This window comes from Rhinolophus sinicus, chromosome 16 (assembly GCF_057876585.1).
Source record: "Rhinolophus sinicus isolate RSI-liver-muscle chromosome 16, RSI-T2T, whole genome shotgun sequence".
Classification (NCBI taxonomy): Eukaryota; Metazoa; Chordata; class Mammalia; order Chiroptera; family Rhinolophidae; genus Rhinolophus; species Rhinolophus sinicus.
Window position 1 is genome coordinate 24488356 of NC_142516.1, and position 19805 is coordinate 24508160.

At 35.9% G+C, this 19805-nt stretch overlaps 1 protein-coding gene across 3 annotated transcripts in view; it reads right to left on the minus strand.

Moving 5' to 3' along the window:
- The window catches only part of SLC44A1 (solute carrier family 44 member 1), a 177762-nt gene that overhangs the window by 32376 nt on the left and 125581 nt on the right, over positions 1–19805 (minus strand). The window contains exons 13-16 of one of the 3 annotated variants that reach the window (XM_074330782.2): positions 18760–18897; positions 10714–10950; positions 8792–8872; positions 3588–5943 (exon numbers count right to left, since the gene is read on the minus strand). In XM_074330782.2, the coding sequence (XP_074186883.2) occupies positions 5920–5943; positions 8792–8872; positions 10714–10950; positions 18760–18897 (480 nt within the window). In that variant the 3' untranslated portion in view covers positions 3588–5919. Of the gene's footprint in view, positions 1–3587; positions 5944–8516; positions 8873–10713; positions 10951–18759; positions 18898–19805 lie in introns of those variants that run through there. The other 2 variants (XM_074330783.2, XM_074330784.2) reach the window with 2 other exon arrangements.

Here is a 19805-nt window from a genome sequence, read left to right on the forward strand (position 1 = left end):
TGGTAGGTAATGGTTTGCTATCTGACCATAAGTCATGACCCACTGGAATCAAAAGTACTTCAAGCTCCTTTAAGGGTTTCTGCCACCTTTTTCAGGGACCCTGAGGGCTCTCCATGTAAATGCAGCATGCTTACTTAGTAGTAAGGTACCGGTATGAAGACATCCACGTGTTTCCTAAAGGAAGAAGAGGGTGGATGTGGGGAGTGGAGGCAGTCACATTGGCAGCAGTTCAAGGCTGCTCTAGTGGTGACTGAAAACACTCAGAACAAGAAACACTTCCTTGATTTATGTAGAGAAAAATAACTTTTGAATTTCTCTCCCAGTATCTGCTCCTCCAACTTTCCACTGAAACTTTGTCAACTGTGGACTACACTGAGTGTGCGAATTTATCATCTTCAACTGTTCCAGTCATGCTGACTTATATTTTTAGACAGTAATCTACTGATAACACTGCCACATGTCATTTCTGAGCTACGATGAAAAAATATCAAGTGTTTTGGTAAATGGAAAATTACAAAGATTCCATATTCATTTCTTGGATTTCTTGTCCATTGCAAATAATTTGCTAACTTGCCAAAAATCCATCCTCCCCACCCCCCACACATACACCCTCACAGGAAAGAAATCTTACTGTCTTGAAGATTCAGTGTTGACCATCTTGTTATTCATTCAGATTAGTGTGATTTCAATTTCCAAAGCTGGTACTAAATTAAAGACCAAGTCATAAAAATGATTCCAGGTCAGAAGCTGGTAAGTACCACCTTAAAAGTATCTTCAGTGGAGGCTTAATCACTAAGTCAATTCAAAACATATTATCAAACAAACTTAAGAGCTGCCTCTGACTTGTGCTCGTTCTCTCTGAGGGGATGGATAGTGGGGTAGGGACCGGCAGTATGAGGACCCTGAAATTCTTATTAGCATTTTAGATATTCACAGACGGGCTATGTGCATTTGAGAGAGAGTCCATTGCTTTTGTCAGCTTCTCGAAGGGGCCCACGTCCCCTCAAAAGATTAAGAACCTGCTACTGAGTATCAAATATTAAATTCAGGTTTTAGCGAATAAAAGTGAAAAATTTCTGAAACATTTGGGAATTACAATGTTTTCATGTTCAACGAGATCTTGACTAGACTATGAGTAACCTGAAAGCTTTACTCTCCTGAACTTCCTAGTCTGAAGGGTTTATTCCTCAGGAAATTGCTGAAGTTGTAAAACTGAGTATCAACACTGAATAAAATAGCCTAGCATTTGGGTCCCTAACAATTTCATGTCTTTTCCACAAATTTGCTAATGAATTCCTTTGGAAAATATCAGACTTAAATTCTGCCCATGTAATTTACAAAATTGATCATTGTTCAGGCAATACTGAAATGGGAGCGTCATTTATCGGTTTTTACACACCTAAAAATCAAGGAGATAAGCAGGAAGAAAGACTACTATAGTATTTGTATGGAAAAGAATGGTTTTCCACAGAAAATTTCAAGTTTATAAATTTTGCATTGAAATTTTTTTATAAGAAATATTTTCAAAGATTTACATCTTGGATTAAAATTTTCCTCTTAAAACTTGGAGAATAATAATTTGGCTCAAACTCATGCAATCAGAATGGGGGAAAGTGTGCTATTTTAAATTTATGAGTGTATACAACATGTTTAGCTTTTTGTTTTTAGTTTGCTAGCTTTAGATTTTCTCTTGGCACGTTCAAAGCTCCTCCTTTTTGAAAATTTGGGCTACATGCCATAAAACAAAGATGAGCTAATTCCAAAAGCAGCCAGTGTATCTGAACAGAGCCTTCTTTTCAGAAGTGCTAACACGCATCATGTGCGCAAAGATACATGAATACGCATTTAAAGCAAAAGGCATTCTATGCTGTGAATACATTATACATAAATCTCTGCTTTATGCATTTACTTATGAACCCACAATTTTCCAGTGTGGGTTCCCACATCTTAACAACTCTAGGCAAGCCATTACAGGGCATTCCTATTTGTCAGATGGAATATATGAAAAGAACACAGAAATTCACTGTGGCTGGTACCTTCATAAGCTTTGACTCTGAGGATTTTTTTTTTTTTTTTTGTAAGTAACAGTGAAAGAACAGCAGAGAACTTATTTATTGAAAGGCGAAAGATTCAAGTCCTTTCTGAAGGAAACTTCTCAGAGGCTATGTTAAGGCTACTTGGAAACTCCCAAAATTCAAACGAGAAGGTTATTGACCAACAATAACAAAACTGGCAACTCTGGTTTTGGAACTGATCCCAGAATTCTATTTTGCAGATGGGGAGACCTCCTGACATGGCCTTTAGCTGGTGGCGCATGCTGAAAATGGCTGAAGCCTCCGGGGCAGTGATAGGGCCTCACAAATATTTGGTGCCTGCAGTCCCTTTAGCTGTGAGGCAAGGGATAGGAGAAGCATTACTCTGGTTTAAAGCAGCTCATGACCAGGAGAAAGGTAGGGATCATCTCCTCACTATTTCCTATTGGGATGAAATCCTGTAACTGCCTAGGGAGGCAAGAGAGCCCCTTGGCAGATACCAAGCAAGATCAGTGGTACTGGGAATCAGCAGCTTAATGCCCTTTGCTGAAAAAAAGAAAAAGAGGAAGGGAGTATCTCTACAGAGGAAACACTTATTTCCAGCATAATTTTTAAATAGACTCAGTGAGTGCCTCCTCCTCAACCATTATGGAAAAAATTGGGTGACCAACACACATTTAAGCTACTTAAATTGCAATAATTTAGGATTTCATTATGCTATAGGATAGGATAAAAGCTTTAATCCTAAACATTAAACATTGCATTAAATGGTTTAAAGGAACAACCTGCTTTGAGCTCTGCTCATCCATGCAAGGATTATACAATCTCAAAGCCCTAAATTCCTAATGTTAACTTAAAGCCTCCCACACAAGATGGGTCTCTTCAATTTATGTGGAAATACCACCTTTTCCTGTCCACACGACATTACAGCAGAGGTTAATCTTGAGGCAGGAGCCTCGAAAGTCTACATCATGCATAAGAGCCTAAATTATCTGATGGCAGAAGCCATCATGATACTCTGGCCACTGTGATCACAATTTACAATGGAGGACCCCAACTACCACTGGAGATAGGAGTCCTGAATGCAATTCTGAGGGTCTACCACAGGAAAAAAACAAAACCACAACACAAGAGTCAGTGGTTTAGAAAATTAGTCAGGTAACCCCATTACACAGATAAGTTTTGTTTTTCATCTATTCTCACTTGGGCAGAAGATGGAGGCAGAGAGCGAACAGCAATAAGGCAGCCCATAGCTAGCTGAAGAACGACTTACGATGGATGAAAGAGGCAGCAGGAACATCCAAACATAACCTCAAAACATTTAAATATTGCTAAAAAATCCTCTGTGAGGTTTTATAAAATGAATCAAGGGATGAAACTCATAGGAGAGTGATATTCTATATATCAAATTGCTCTGTGTGCCTGGGTAATACATATGCATACTTGCATATATCTTCCTATAGGGCACACAAATTGACTTAAGGAAAACAGCCTGGCAGTTAATTTGGAACTCAAATGACATGGTTACACATAGATCATAATTTCTAAACACAATGTTAGTAAAACAGAATTTATTTTGTAAAACAGGACCTGTTATATAAAATGGCACACAATCAAGTTATACAAAAATACAAAATTTCTTTCTGATTATACAGTTCTAGTTGCAAATGATAATTAGAAAGGATTCCTGGTGGCTTCCAAATAGTTGAGATTGCGAGCATATGGATCAGGGAGCAGCAAAAGTCCATCATGTTGGGATGTCCAAGTGAGTAGAAACTAATTTCCAAATTCAAGCCTTCCGTCAGGTCACTTTGGAGGGACACCTCCTAAAATAGCTAGCTGCTGGAATGTCTTCTGTTTTGATACCCATCTTCCAGATTTTTGCCAATCCTAAATTTAGTTCCCAATATTTCTTAATGTCCAAAATCTGTGTGGCTATGAAACAGAAGGTATTCTGAATTTTCTTAGATGATTTGCTCTCTCACCTATTTGGATAATTGTTAGTTATGTAATTATATTTATTCCTTTCAAATGATATAAAAGAGTATAATGGTGCTGTTTGGCGATGTTAGATGGTAACTTCTGGAGAATTATTGATTCAAAATAGCTACTCTCACAATGTTGATTTTCCAGATCTTGCCAAGACATGAGCTCTTAATTGTGTGTTAAAAAAAAAATCAGACTCTTATTGCAAATATTCTGAAAAATCAGAAATATTACATGAGCTTTGAAAAGAAACCAAGGCATTCAGCAAATTTCAGCCTAGCTAGAGTAAAGAAAACGAATACTTAAAAAAAAATACAATTTACCTTTTGCAGCAATTTAAAGGTCCAACCCTCTGAAAGGAAGCACATTAGCAAACAGCTGTTGATTAAGCCCTCGTGACATTAAATGTACACATTTCCATAAAACCGGTCTAATTCACTAATTCTGGTAGGAGGCAATGCTTTCTTTCAAAAGATTCTCCTTCTATGGAATGATAAAATGCTGAGGCTATTTTTTTTTTTTGTACAGAGCCCGTATTTAGTGCAATAAGTTTAAAAAATTTGCTCTGAAATATTTACTTTACATTAACAAAAATAGCTTCTTTTAAAAAAATTGTAACAAAAAGGAGTTATCGCATAAACAGATCATGAATTGTTCTTAGCAAATTACATTTTTTTTTCTTAAAGCATTCACCATTACAATAAGCAGAATAATGGAATATTAGCCATTCATATCTGGTAAGCTTCAGGAATTAAAAACAAACAAAACCGAACAGCCCATAACCCATCCCCAAACAAACAAACAAAAAAACAAACACTTGAGGATCAAAACATTAACCAATTTTCAGTTAAACATTGTAGAATTTTGGATGCTTCATGAATTGCCAAAGAAAGGAGCACCCGCCCGTTAGTTTTCAGATTTTATAGCAAGCATTTGAATAAAATGGCGATCTAGCCCTAAATTACTCAAGTTCCTCCAATGCAGGAACCCAAGCACTGAAATTTTCAATGCTTTGTGTTCCCTGTTTCTCTCCCTTCTTTATTCCTCCAAGCATTACTTAATCTGCAGATCAATACACGGAAACGTAAAGGCTAAACTTGCTGGGTGCTCCAGCTTCCTTTCAAATCAGGCACACAAATGTGTGGAGGGTGCTACTGAAGTCAAAAATGAAAGAAAGACAAACCATAAGAAAAAAGTTTGCATAAGAAAGATTATCTACCCTTCTCTTTTTTTACCTACTCTCTTATATATAAGCATTAGGGTAACTACAAATACCTGAGGAGTTGGTTACTTTTTAATGTTGGCTGACAAATGCGTGAGCGGTTATGAAAATTCCCCTATCGGGCCCACTTGCATGTTTCTAAAAGTAAAATGACATGGCTTCTTTGATTGGGGAAAACTGACTGGAGTAATTCCTTATTTATCTGAAAGCATACGCCTAGTCTCATCCCACTAGGATGTATGCATCAGTAAAATAAGATCTTGATTTTATGCACACATCAGGGAAATCACCCCTGAATAAACTTTAGACAGAGAATTCGGTACAACAATTTTACCTAATTTAAATAACTAAAGTTAAAATCTCCTCTAAGTTATTAAAAATGTTAATCAGATATGAATCTTAACATTTCCATTAAGACAATTACAATTGAAAACATTAAATGACGGCAGTTGCCTTGTAAAAGCCACCCGTATGAAAGGAGTACATGTTTGACAAAAATAAGCATAAAAAAGGTATTAAATCCCTGTTCCTTTTCTCTGATTTTGGCTGATTATGGGTGTGTGTGTGTGTCTATATATATATACATACACATATATACACACACCCACACACACAAATACATAGTTATGTGTATATATATTTTGGAATGTCAATGGGTTCCATAATGGTCGGCTAGGTTCAAGCAGAACTTGCTCCCGAAGCCTAGAAAACAAAGTCATACAGAGTATAATCTTAGACAATTACCATTAAAACAAGATCATGAATGATGGTACAAATACAAAAATGGACAGATATAGCAACAAGGCAAAATAGACTGAGACTCCTCCTTCTCTGAACCTATATTCCAGGGGCTGAAATTCATATGAATGTTGGAAATCACGCTGCCCTCTGGGTCATCTCTGACAAATGCAGAGAATACTTCTCCCGACTATATTGCTATAGTGCCCAGTTTTGTTTTTTTCCTTTCCTTTCCTCTGTAGCTTCTTTCCTGTACAAGCACATGGCCAGAATGTTTCTTTTTTTAAACCTCTATACCACATTTGGTAAATTTTTCTAAAATCATTTTCAAAAATTTAGAGAAAGACCTCACAAATCTTCAAAGTTTCTTTAACTAGTAAGTTGTCGCAAAAAAATGTCCAAGAGGAAAACCAGGAGTACTTATATTTAGTTCAATGATCCCTCTGTCAAAAGAAAAATTTAAAACCTCATTTTCCTGAATATTATTTTATAGACTAAAAATAAACCCTAAATTAAAATATCCCACTAAGGAGGAAGATAGACAGGGAACTCAAACAGCGTATTTCTACAGATATGGCAAAATAGGTCTGATGCTTTTTTATAGAACTTACATCTAAGGGAACACCATGTGAATTAAACCAAGCAAATACAGGACACAATTGTAAATTCTACCGTCTCCCAAATAGTAGGGGGTAATTTCTCAGATAATCCTAAGGACACATAAAAGATAGTGGTGGTGGTAGGGGGTCAACTCTTACCATGTACACTGTGGAAATGAGATAAGAATTAGAGGTACTCATGTGCTTAAAAAATGTAACTACCCTGTGAGCAACATTTTACACTTCTGAGTTTTTTAACCACTTAAAACATCATTCTTCGGACCAAATGCTACAGTGTCCAAAGCACCAGAAGAACAATGAACATAAAAGATGTATTTGGGGACAAAGCTGAGGGTTTTGCAATTAATCTGCAAGCAATGAACTGATGAGCAACAAAAAATAAAAGCAAAAACTGAATGAAGATTTTAATGCATTGTTTAAGGGTCATTAACTTAAAACTGAAAGCAATATTAGGGAAAACTAATCTTTCTAAATTTTTCGCTTCTGGTAGAACGCCACATAACCTGGGCATTCTCCTCGTGTTATTAACTATGAATTAGGGGTTTAGATAAGAGAAGGTATACTTGCATTCTGGTCTACCACAATCCATCTATCTTTCCCTCAAGAATACAGAAATATATGCCAATTCGTGGTTAAACTAGCTAGTCTTACACCTCCCAATAGGTCTCCCTTTCTTTAAATGCTTATTACTGCAGAATAATTTACTGGAAACTCCAACCACTGGAAAGACAGAAAAGGGTCATGTCATGCCACTACAGGGTTGGCAGAATCTTCACTGCAGCCCCCCTCAGCCTACATGAAGTAAGAGGGGTACAGAAAGAAGGGGTAGGGAGGCAAGAGACTTGACTGGAGGTTTTGCTGATTGATGCCCCTTACACACTCAATTCTTCAATCCAGTTCAGGCTAATGTACACGTAAAATTAAGAGCTATACGACCATTCTTCATCCTTTTACCTATGATTAGAGTGATCTGTGCCTTGGGAATCTAAATATTGATATTTTGCTTTCTAATCATCAATGCTATTGAGAGCAACACCGAAATAGTCACTGGAAGAAGTTACAGAGGAAAAGAGTTTATATCTAAACATTCTGCTAAGACTTTAATTTAGGTTGAATATACAATCATTTTGCATATATATATATATATATAGCCTTCCCCACTCCTTTTAAATGAACGCAATTCCTTTATTCTGACATACTTAAATGGGCTTGTTTTATACTATATATTTCTTAAGTTGGAACACTATGACTCAAACCATTTATCAAAGTATAAAGAAGAGTCTTCCCACTTTTGGGCATCATATGCAGTCAGAAAGCCCATTGCTTAAAATTAACTCTTTAAGAGTATAGGCAATTTTATTATATTTTGAGATAAACATGCTATTTAAGAGCAAGAAATTTGTAAAATAAACATTAATTAGAGCAATATATGCAAGAGACATCTATTGTTATGCAGTGAGAATGTTCAGGGAAAAAGCAGCTCAGGATTCTCTCACACTGATTAACTTTAGGTTGCTTTTTTCAAATGAAAATAGAATATATGTGTCACTGACCAGAGACAATTTATCCTTCTCACAATTAAGCTGAGGTTGGAGAAGACCAGGTTTTCTTACTGAGTGGGAAATGCGAGTGTTGATGGAAATAGACTTGCTTGCTACTGAAAAATAGCTTCAGAAACAAAGAAAGTACAATCCAGGCAACAGAAGAAAGTCAGCAAAGAGGAAAAGACAGCAACATAAACAAACCGATATTAAAAAATGGGGGAATATGGATTTTAGCAAGTTGAAAGGAATTGCTATTAGCACCTTCCAAAACGATACAAAACAAACCGTCAGTTCAAGTGTACAACCAAATGTTCAGTCCCATGAAAACTAAACACTGACAGTTAAAAAGAAAACAATAGAAACAGCAATTTTACCTTAGGGATAAAAACATCCCCTACCCTGCCAGGACCACTTTTCATTGTGACAATGATGTTCCTTTCAGCTTACTTTTACAGAAGGTGGTCTCAGTTGTGACAATAATTCTGCCATCCAAGTGATGGGTAAACACACAAACAGAAAGAGCAACACATCCTGCGTGATACAGATAACAAAAGCCTCTCCTGAAGAAGTGCAGTCAGTGAAGACAGAGAGAGAGAGGAAGTGAAAGTGAAATTCTTGGAGGCTGGCAACCTCCTCATCTCCACCTACCATCGGTTTTAGCTCTCTGGCATCAGCGACGCCTCCCTTACCAGCTTCTTTCACTGCTTTCCTACTGTTTTCCACAAACTCCTGCAAAATAAGGATCAAATGGCATAAATTCTTAGGTCCTTTCAGATTTTGGTTGGTAGATGAATGCTAAAGAAGATTTACAGTTTTTTTACTCAGTATTGGTAAATGGATGGCCTAAAATCACAGCAATAAATAATATTTAGTAGCACACATAAGCGCTGTTAAATGTGTAGGAAAGGACTGCAATCTGTTGGTATGAAATCCTTTTTGCATTCATCCATTGTGACAATCTCAGGATAATGTTAAGAGATACTGTTAGTTCTGTCCAAAAGAGAAAATACCCAATATTTTTAAAAAGACTATTTTTCCACTCTTAGAACACTGTTATTTGTTGTTTCACTTTGTCCATATCACGGTTAAATGGAACAACAAGAACGTTTTACTGCATAAGCCTCCTCTTTAAAATAACCCTAGAAGGTAAAACAAAGCATTAATTCTGCTAAGCTCAGCAAACTGTTTTTACCAAACCATAAATAAGCTCCTTTAAAAAAAGTCCATCTGGATTTGAAATTACTCCATAAAGCAGGTAGACAGGGAGTAACAACCAGAGAACCCGTGTCAGAAGTGGTAAAATGGGATTACGCCCCTAAGGAAACATTTCTATCCTGTCCAAGTTTATAGAGCACCTCTTCATTAAACATACTCATCATTCTTACAGAGAAAACTAAAAGAAGGAAAATGGTATTGTGTACTTTGCTTTTGATCAGTGGCTTAAAACACAAAAACAAACTCTTCTTCTAAATGCCTTAATCACAAAAGAGAGGCAATGCTCATAGGTGAAATTCTATTATGGAAATAACCAGCTAGAATGATAATTTAGACATTATGAGAATGTCCAAAATTTGGTTGATAATGTTCTTGGTAAAAGAGATAATCATTACCAAATAGGTCAGTTAAATTGCTTGATATTTTGATGATTGGGGAAAACAAAAAGAATCTAGCTTATTAATTAACACATTTATTTTAAATAAAAAAATTTTAATTTATTTAAAGTAAATCCATGCTTCTGGAAGATGATTTGTTATTTCACTAATGGTTTAGTCTTCAGTATTAGCCACTCTTAAGATAGGAATATGTCACAGCTCAATAACCAAGTACTACTATGAAAAAGCATCTTTAATTTGGTAGCATTTGACATTGATGATAATAGTATTTAAATTAGTACAGTTTCTCAATTTTCCAAAAGTTTTAATTGAGGTTCTAATATAAGGAAGCTGCAGAGGCTACTTCATTCTAAAGAATCTGAATATAACATCTGTGTAAAGGTTCAGATCTTGACTAAAACAAAACAATATAATCTACCAGTCACAGGTCTAGTAATCTGTATTCATTACAAAATGGCTTTACTTTGGCCTGGCATACTTAGCATAGTGAGTTTTAATGGAGTTGACAACTATAATATTTGGAAAGTTGGTGGATGGAGAAATACAGGTAGGCGCTACAACCTGGGAAATAAGACCTTTTGTCTTTGAGCCCCACTTCAGGAAAGAGCACTTAGAACATCAATGGTCCAGTGTTCTAATTCAAGGGCTAAAAGTCAGGTTTAACAAGTCACTTCAGACTTGTCTAACTGCAGAGAGGGGGCAGCAGCATGGAATAGTGTGAGCTCAGGTCTATTAACTGGTGTTGTTCTAGCTAGGTGGATTTTCAACGGTCTCATCCATGCCAAGAGGGCCTTCTTCCCTCATTTCCCCAAGATTAATTTCATTCAGGAGCATTACAGGTTTAATTCTGAATTAATCTGTTGCATATAATGACAATTGAATATAAAGAAGGTTTCGCAAACTATTTTTATTAGTATTTTTGCTCCTAAAGCAGTCGAGGGCATCGGGAGTACTTACCATGAGTACTTTATCCATATAGAATTCTCTGCCGGGGCTCCCATCATTGTATTTTGTATCAATGGCAAAACACAAGAATAACACATCCACTACCATTTCATAAATGGACAGGAAGCAATGAGCGACTAGGAAAGCAAAGAGGCAGACGATGATCAGAGGCAGCACCCATACTGTGTAATCCTGATGGTAGTTGAGCAGCATAATCCCAGCCAAGCCTGTGCTGCAGACGATCAGCACCTGAGGCAGAGAGAACAAGGGCCACAGTTAACATCCTGCTGTAGAAAACCACCCTTTCTTCGTCTTGTGCAGACCTGAATGTCTCTTTACTATTTACAAAAGATGGTCACATGAGTCCATCCCATCTCAAATTAGAAAGTACAATCCAGGGATAACATATACACACGGAGTTACACATGTATATCATCGAATATAAATTAAAAAAAAAATCCTTGTTGACATTAAAAACAAGTTTTCCAAATGTGATGCTTGTTTCCTAAAGCTTCCCATATTTAGCACCTATGGCAATTTTAAAGATAAATATATGCATATATTAAAAACAAGACATTACACACGATTTTAGCACTCGGAAAAAAATTACTGACATTTCAGGGTATTGCTATGTATTTTTTTCTAAGCACTTTTATGTTTATGAAATAGTATTATATAAAAATATCATTAAAGGCTCCTTATTAATATTTATAATATCATTATACATGTTTCATAAACACTTATTCAGCTACATAATTTCACCTTATGGGTGATTTAAAGTTTATTTAACCATTCTCCTCCAGTTGGAGACTTACATTGTTTTCAGATATAAATAATGCTGCAACAAACATCTCTAAGAGCCTTTTCTTTATTTCGTATTTTATTTCACATAGAATATGTGGCAAATTTAATATGATTTGCATTGAAGTTTAGATTTGGACTATCTATGAAGAAACAGGTTGCCCAAAACATCCATGCTATAAGAAGAAAAGAAACAGCCAATTTGACTCTTGTCAAGAGCCACCTACTCTGATGCTTCATCACCTCATAGGCAGTACTTCACAGTTTTTGTGGTTCTTTTAATACATTTTATTTCAGCTTTTCAATAACCCTATGAATGGTTTATGGCAAACATTATCAACCTCATTTTATAGACTGGAAAACATGCTGGCCACCCTGCCCAAGATCACAGGGTAGAAGAGCAGATGTCACTCAAATAATGATCTTATGATGCTAACTTCAGTGCTCTGTCCAGGTAAAAACTGAGCAAATACTTGGATAGTGATACAAAGCAGTAACAGGTTATACTGAATCCTAGACGCACTCTTGCCCAGCCCTTTACTTGGCCTAACATCAAGTTTAAATAACAAAGAGAAAGAGGAATTCTCTAGAATTACAGCAGACTTTCCTTGTCCAGTACCAGGACAGTCAGATGGAGAATTCTTCTTTTGTCGCTTCCCTACTATTTATCAACATCAAAGCATCTCTTATTCACTATTACCTTAACCAGGTGTTGTAATGCATTAGCTGATACACCAGTTAAACTATAAATTGATCCTTCTCTCAGATGATTTTAGGGAGCAAATCTGGGTCTGCCTGAGATTTGGAAGACCTCACCTCCATGATTTTTGTGGCCAACTTACGAATATTCTCTTATAGTGACTTATTTTCTGGGGTAATTTCCACAGATAGTTAATCACATCCTTTTTTTATTTTCACTCCTTTGGTTTCAATTTTAGAATGAGTTATTTCTTACACTCTTCTTCTAACTTTTTACATCTACCCAATGGGAAGACTGAGGTTCTTTATGCTTTCACTATGCCACTAAGTTTAACCACATTTGGAATGTTAACGTTAAATATAAGTAGAAGGTGTGGCTCAAACAAATTAGATGTTGAGGCGGAAAAGGCTGGATATTGTCACATGAGAAACAACTTCAAGAATTAGCGATGTTCAGCCCAAAAAGACAAAGAAATGTAATAATTACTCCCAAATATTGGTGCAAAAGTAATTATGGTTTAAAAGGTTAAAATAATTGCAAAAACCGCAATTGCTTTTGCACCAACCTAACATAATGAAAGGGTACTACACACTTCTCAAACTATTAGCAGGCTAGGAATTACTTGGGGGAGTTTGTGAACAATGCAGATTCCTGGGCCCGCCTCCCCCACAAGAGTCTGATTGCTTGGATCTAAGATGAAGCCCAGCAGTGTCCATTATATAAAAGCATCCCAGATGATTCTGATACAGTCCACAGCCTACAAGAAGGTCTAAGTCAGGGGTCTCCGTGTCGGAGTACTCAGACCCAAAGGAGTGTTCAAGAGAATCACCTGTGATGTCTACTCGTATTTCTCATGTCTTTAAAATTTCTTTTATACTAAGCTTTATAATGCATGTATTAGTAAAAGCTATACAGATATCATTAATAAGTAAATGTAAATACGTTGAGGAAGTGTGCACACATTTTTTTTGGTAGTAAGATGCATGACTTCAAAAATTCTAGAAGATAAATTATTAGTGATACAGTAGAAGAGATTCATATACAGGGTAGGATGTGAGAAGGAGGACAGAAAGGATGCTAGTTTTGGAGTCAGAAAGATGTAGCTTTGAATCACGAAGTTAGTACTTCTTAGTTGGGTGGCTCATTTACCCTTTCAGAGCCTTTATTTTTATCTTTACAGAAGACACAATAGTAACTACATCCCATAATTGTTAAAACAAGCACTCTGAAAGCATTAACACAGTGCCTAGCAATCTTAGTTTCTTTCTTTCTTTCTTTTTGCCACCCTAAGTCTTGCATTTATGATGATGCCCTTTCCCCATGGAACCCATGTTTTCAAAGATTTTACCAATAACATAACATTTAAAAGTAATAATTCATATTCTCATTTTAAAAATTAATTCAAAGCCAAATTGTCAACCAGGACATATTCGTATTATAAAAAAGTATCAAATAGAGGAAAAATAATTTCATACAGAAGCAAAGAAACTTCAGATTTTGGGGTTTTTTTGGTATAGCATTATTGGGGCAAATATTCAGTATCTATTAAACTCAAAAATGTTTAAAGAGCTTCTAAATCTCTGTTCTTACTTTTGACGACCCGGTAGGCCCGTGATCACAAGTCACAAGCCACTAAACTAGAGCTAGGTCTCTTCCAAATCTAGTTTACCATACTCCACAAAACCATTAATGACCTACAGAAATGGAATCCATTACATTGTCTTCTGTATTCTTTTTAAACTCAGGGTTTTAAAAATTAAATTATAACATTTGAGACAACTGTGAATTTGCATGCAGTTGTAAGAAATAACAGAGAATGATCCCATGTACCCTTATCTAGTTCACTTCAAAGACAACATCTTGTAAGACTGTAGACCACTATCACAACCTGGACCTTTTCACAGTGACACAAGCAAGACACAGAACATTTCCATCATCACAAGGAGATTTCACTTGAACTTTTGATCTCTACCCCTACTTCCCCAAACCCCATCTCTAACTGGGCAACCACAAATCTGTTTTACATTTCTGTAAGGTTTTCATTTCAAGAACGTTCTATAAATGAAATCATACAGTACTTAATCTTCTGGGATTGGCATTTTTCACTCAGCATAATTCCCTCAAGATTTATACAAGTTGTTGTATCAATGGTTTGTTCTGGACACAGTCTTTTATAATGTTTATTATGATTTAGCTAGTTGAACTACCTAATCAGAAAATATTTCTGCACACTACCAGCCACTTAATAGTATTGAAAGAAATTCTTTTCAAAAGATTTACTGTATTCTGTGACCAGAACTATATTTTTTAAAAAGGAAAACTAAAGAATCTATCTTAGACTGTTGGAAACCCAGAAGATTTTTCTTTCCTCTTATTTTTCTCCTTGTTGGATTTCTTCATTAAAAAATGTTTATCTTTCATGGTTTTAAAAGTCAATTTTTAACAATATTATAATTATATTATTCAAAATTATACCTTTCGGGAAAGCAATTTGGCAATGCATATCAAATACTCTATTACGTACTCTGACTCAGTAATTCCACTCCTAGGATTCTGGCTTCAGGAAATAAGTACTGATGTGGACAAGGATTTGTATACAAAGGTTTCACTGCAGCATACTTTACATTAGTAAAAAAATGAGAACAATTTAGCTATGAAAGAAACTGAGGGGCTTGGTTAAATAAAAGTTACACCGATTGTATATATAACCAACACTCAGAATAGCTCCAAGGACATCACTAAGTCACACTATAAATATTTGTTGAATGAATAAAAGGTTATGATAAACCTAATGAAAAAATTTTGACAGATAGGTCACTAGGCTGCTGAAAAACTCATAGCCAATTTTAAACCACTGTATTTTATCATCTATATATTTTTCCATTGTGAAAGGAATGCATAGTTAATATATAGAACTTTATCTTATGATAAAGTAGGGGGAGGAGTCTGGAATAATTCATATTTTCAATATCCAAAGACAATCTTTATTACTATTTTAAGATACTAATTTTCATGTTTTATACACTATTTATTTATTTATTTATTTATTTATTTTTAAGGAGGGCGCAGCTCACAGTGGCCCATGTGGGGATCGAACCAGCAACATTGGAGTTATTAGCACCATGCTCTAACCAACTGAGCTAACCAGCCACCCTATGCATATATTAAAACAGTATTGTGATAATCTAGCAGCTTTCCTCAGCTTTTTCATTTATTATATTATCTGCATTGTCATATTATAAACTCAATAAAAAACATGATTTAATAAGTGAATAATAGTCTGTTGATTATTATTTCCCACCATTTCTCTATGGTTAGGCAGTAGACAGTTTACAATTAGTCACTATTACAAAATAATGCTGTATTTTTTCTGTTTTTAGAATTGTTTTAGCAGTGGTTTACCATCATCAGGATTACTGAATCAAAAGTCTTTTTTTTTTAAAAAAAGTTCTAAGGGCAAAATTGTCAGTTGAAGCAATTATAGCACATGGTGATTCAAAACTTAGAAGCCAGACCTGAATTTGAACTCCAGCTCTGTCACATTCTAGTTCTCTAAATTTGGGCAACCTACTTAGCTGTTTAAACTTGGGTTTCTTCTGCTAAAAAATGGAAGATAAGAGTAACAGCTCACCTTACAGGGGAGGCCAAATATAACTCTTAGCACTTCCCTCAGTACCTAATACCAAGCAAGTGTTCCAATCAGTTTACTAAAATCACCATAATGATCAACTGTTGCCACTTAGTATAATTTTTTCCCTTATTCCTCTATATGGCTTCTTATTTCCCTTTTATTTTAATTGCTCTGTGTATGAGGTCTGACAATTCAGTTCATGAACTTATCCTAGAAAATGTGCTGCATACATCATTGCTGAAAATTACTATGGTCACCTTCGAAGGACTCCCCTTGGGAAGCCATGCACCGATGCCAGAGCCTAGTTCACCCTTCAAAGCAATTTTGGAAGTCTTTTTTCTGGAATGGCCATCAGAGCTGTCGTCGTATTATCTATCCTTGATGTCCTGAATGTCATCAAAATGTCTTCCTCTCAATATTTCCTTTCTCTTTGCGTAAAGAAAGAAATCATTGAGGGCCAGATCAGGTGAGTATGGAGGGTGTTCCAATACTTATTTGTTTACTGGCTAAAAACTCCCTCACAGACAGTGCCGTGTGAGCTGGTGCATTGTCGTGATGCAAGAGCCATGAATTGATGGTAAAAAGTTCAGGTCGTTTTCGTCTAACTTTTTCTTGCAGCCTATTCAGCACTTCCAAATAGTAAACTTGGTTAACTTGTTTGTCGAGTTGGTACAAATTCATAATGAATAATCCGTCTGATATCAAAAAAGGTTAGCAACATCGTTTTGACTCTTGATTTGGACTCATGGAACTTTTTTGGTCGTGGAGAATTGGCTGACTTCCATGGTGCACTTTGACGCTTTGTTTCAGGGTCGTAGAGGTACACCCATGTTTCATCACCAGTGATGGCATGGCCCAAAACATCGTCTTGCCTCTCCAAAAGGTCTTGGCAAATTTCGACTCTCCTTTGCTTTTGTTCATTGGTGAGCTCCTTCGGGAACATTTCTGCACACACCTTTCTCATGCCAAGATTTTCAGTTAAGATTTTTCTAACTGTTTCTCTGTCGATGTTAACTTGGTCTGCTATGCTTCTCACAGTCAGCTGACGATTTTGACACACAATTCGATGAATTTTTGCAATGTTTTTGTCAGTTCTGCTCATAACTGGCTACCCTGACCTTTCTTCATCACATTCTCTCCCCTCAGAAAAATGTTTAATCTATTTGTACACTGCTATTTTCTTCATGGCATTATGGCCATAAACTTGGACTAATACGTCCCTGATTTCACTTCCATTCTTGCCAAATTTAACAAGAAACTGAATGTTTGTTCGTTGCTCTAATCCAAGCTCAGACATTCTCAAGACAGCACACAAAAACATGCAACAACAATGATGAACACCACTCAGCAAAACATCGCCACATGTCAACATGAACACAGTTGAGACACTGATATACCAAGGTTATGAAATAAGCTGTGTGTACAGAGCTGCCAACGTAAGCGCACAGTGGCAAGTTCGTGAACCTAATTGTCAGACCTCGTTTTTATTTTAAGGTGCTTCATATCTTTCTTAGCAGTAGGGATAAATTATAAATATGTAAAAAATAAGCAAAAATTCTGAAGCTTCCTAGAACTAATCATATAGCATGTAAATGATAGTAGCAGTTAATAAGTGTCAGACATTATACTGTCTTTAACAGTGGATTAAATCATTCAATCCTTTCTATAAAATATCTCCTTTTATTGTAAAATCATTACAAGAACAAATGCAACAGTCATAATATAAGTTTAATTAGAACTTTTATAAATAACAATCTGTATCATTTTAGAATTCTTTTTAGATGACAGCTGCTTAAGAACTTAAAACCGCACAAAGCTATCTGCCTCTTTACACCAAATATTTTTTCCTTTCAAAAACATTTCAAAGCGCAATGACTTTGAAAATGCCACTAAGTGTTCAGTAGCAAGAGAATTTTAAGAATAGCATTTGATAAAATACTGACTATTATGACAATGAGTAAATATCAAAGCAATATGAAAATGTATGCGAAGTGAACAGGGCAGAAGAAACAGGTATGTATGCTATGATTCTTATACCATAGAAATATGAGCCTATGAAAAAACAGTGGGAAGGAATATGTAAAACCAGTAAGTTAATAGGTTCCAGTGGTGGTGTCTTTTACTTAACTCAGGTTTTCTGAGTATTTTACGGTTTGAAATACAGATACAATAAAATCTAATTATAATGTTATCTATTATTTTACAGATTTTGATAGTATTATAGAATAAATGACCTCTTCTCAGACACTTTTAAGGACAGTTAAGTCTCATTCTCCAACAGCTCTATTTTAAAGGGGTTCATATACCGTACAATGACAGCTAACATTCCTCAAGAACTTACAATGTGTCAAGCAATGTAGATACACTACACGTATTAACGAGTCTACTCCTCACAACCTTAGGGCTTTGGCATTCTTATTATCCCAAATTTATAAATGAGCAACTGAAGCACAGAGTGGTTATGAACCCTGCCTCAGGTCACACAGCTAGTCAGCGAAAGAGCCAGGATTTAAATCTAGGCAGTCAAGCTCTAGATTTAACACCCTTAACCACTACACAGACTTTCTTAATTCTTTCCAGTTGAAAATACACAAGGAGAAACACAGGCAAAGTACTTAAGCACTCCGTGGTTAAAATCAGTTTTCCCATCTGTAAAAAGATAATAATAGAGGTGCCTTTATAAATTTGTTGTGAGGGCTACATGAGCACAATACATGTAAAGTACTTAGAAAAGTGCCTAACACGTATGAACGGCTTTGTAAGTGCTTGCTATATATTAAGTTACTTTTAGTTTTTTGGTGGGTTGGATATTTTTGAAATTAAAGAAAAAATAAAAAATAATTATATATATATATATATATATATATATATATATATATATGCATAAAAATTTACTGTATGTCTCAGATAATATACTTGGTCTTACCTTGCCTAAAAATAACATGAAATCCCCCACTGTGTTGATGGCAGCCACTCGCAAAGCATTCTCCACGAGAATGACAAAGGCATCCTTTGCCGAGGTGCAGAAGTTGGTGCTGTTGATAGCTGTGGCTGTATATGCATTCTGGACAAAAGCAAAACAATATTTTCATCAACAAAAGCAATCTTACTTTAAGATATAAACCAAGCATCATTAAGCACAGCTTAATAAAAAATATTTCAAAATTAAACCCACGGTTTGGTGAGGTATACATTAAGATTATGCACAAGAAAATATGAGATATGTTAAAAACAAACAAACAAACAAACAAACAAACAGACAGACAGACAGACAGACAAACGAAAACCACCCTGATACGGTAAAAAGAATTTTTTTCAGTTGCCTTAGTCTTGGTCCTTCAAAAACACTGGTGTTAACTGAAACACATACTAACTTTTCCAACATCCATTCACTTCTTCCCCGTCTTAGTAAATCAAAAATAATTTGGCCTTTCCTAGATGTCTCAGGTTCATCACTGTGAATATCAGTGATGCATTATTACCATCTCAGTGATGCTTTAAAAGCTACACAAAGATGTAAAGGCATCAGATTGCTGTGTTGTTTTATCTGGAACACCTATCATCTCCTCGATGCTTTCTTCTATGCTGTCCCTTCTCACAGCTCTCGTAGTAGATAGCTGTTTGTTGCCCAATATTTTATACCCTGCCATTCTGGGTGCAGGACCCAAACTCTCATTTGAGAAAACAGCCTTCCTCATTCTCTTAGAGTCTCTGTGGAGGTGACACTACCTTCAGCTGTGGGGGTAGGCAATGACGGGTTCAGAACTGGCATAGAAACTAATCAGAGCCAATGAAAGAAACAAAAAGATATTCCCTTGGGCTTCGGGGAAAAAGAAGTTTCCTTTTTCATTGATAGGTGCTCCTGACAGAGAAGCTTTCTCCTTTTCCTGGCTATTGAGATGTGAGGGTATGGATAGCCATGGCTGTTTTGCCAACGTACGGGGGGAAACCTGGAGCTGCTGGAGGTCACAG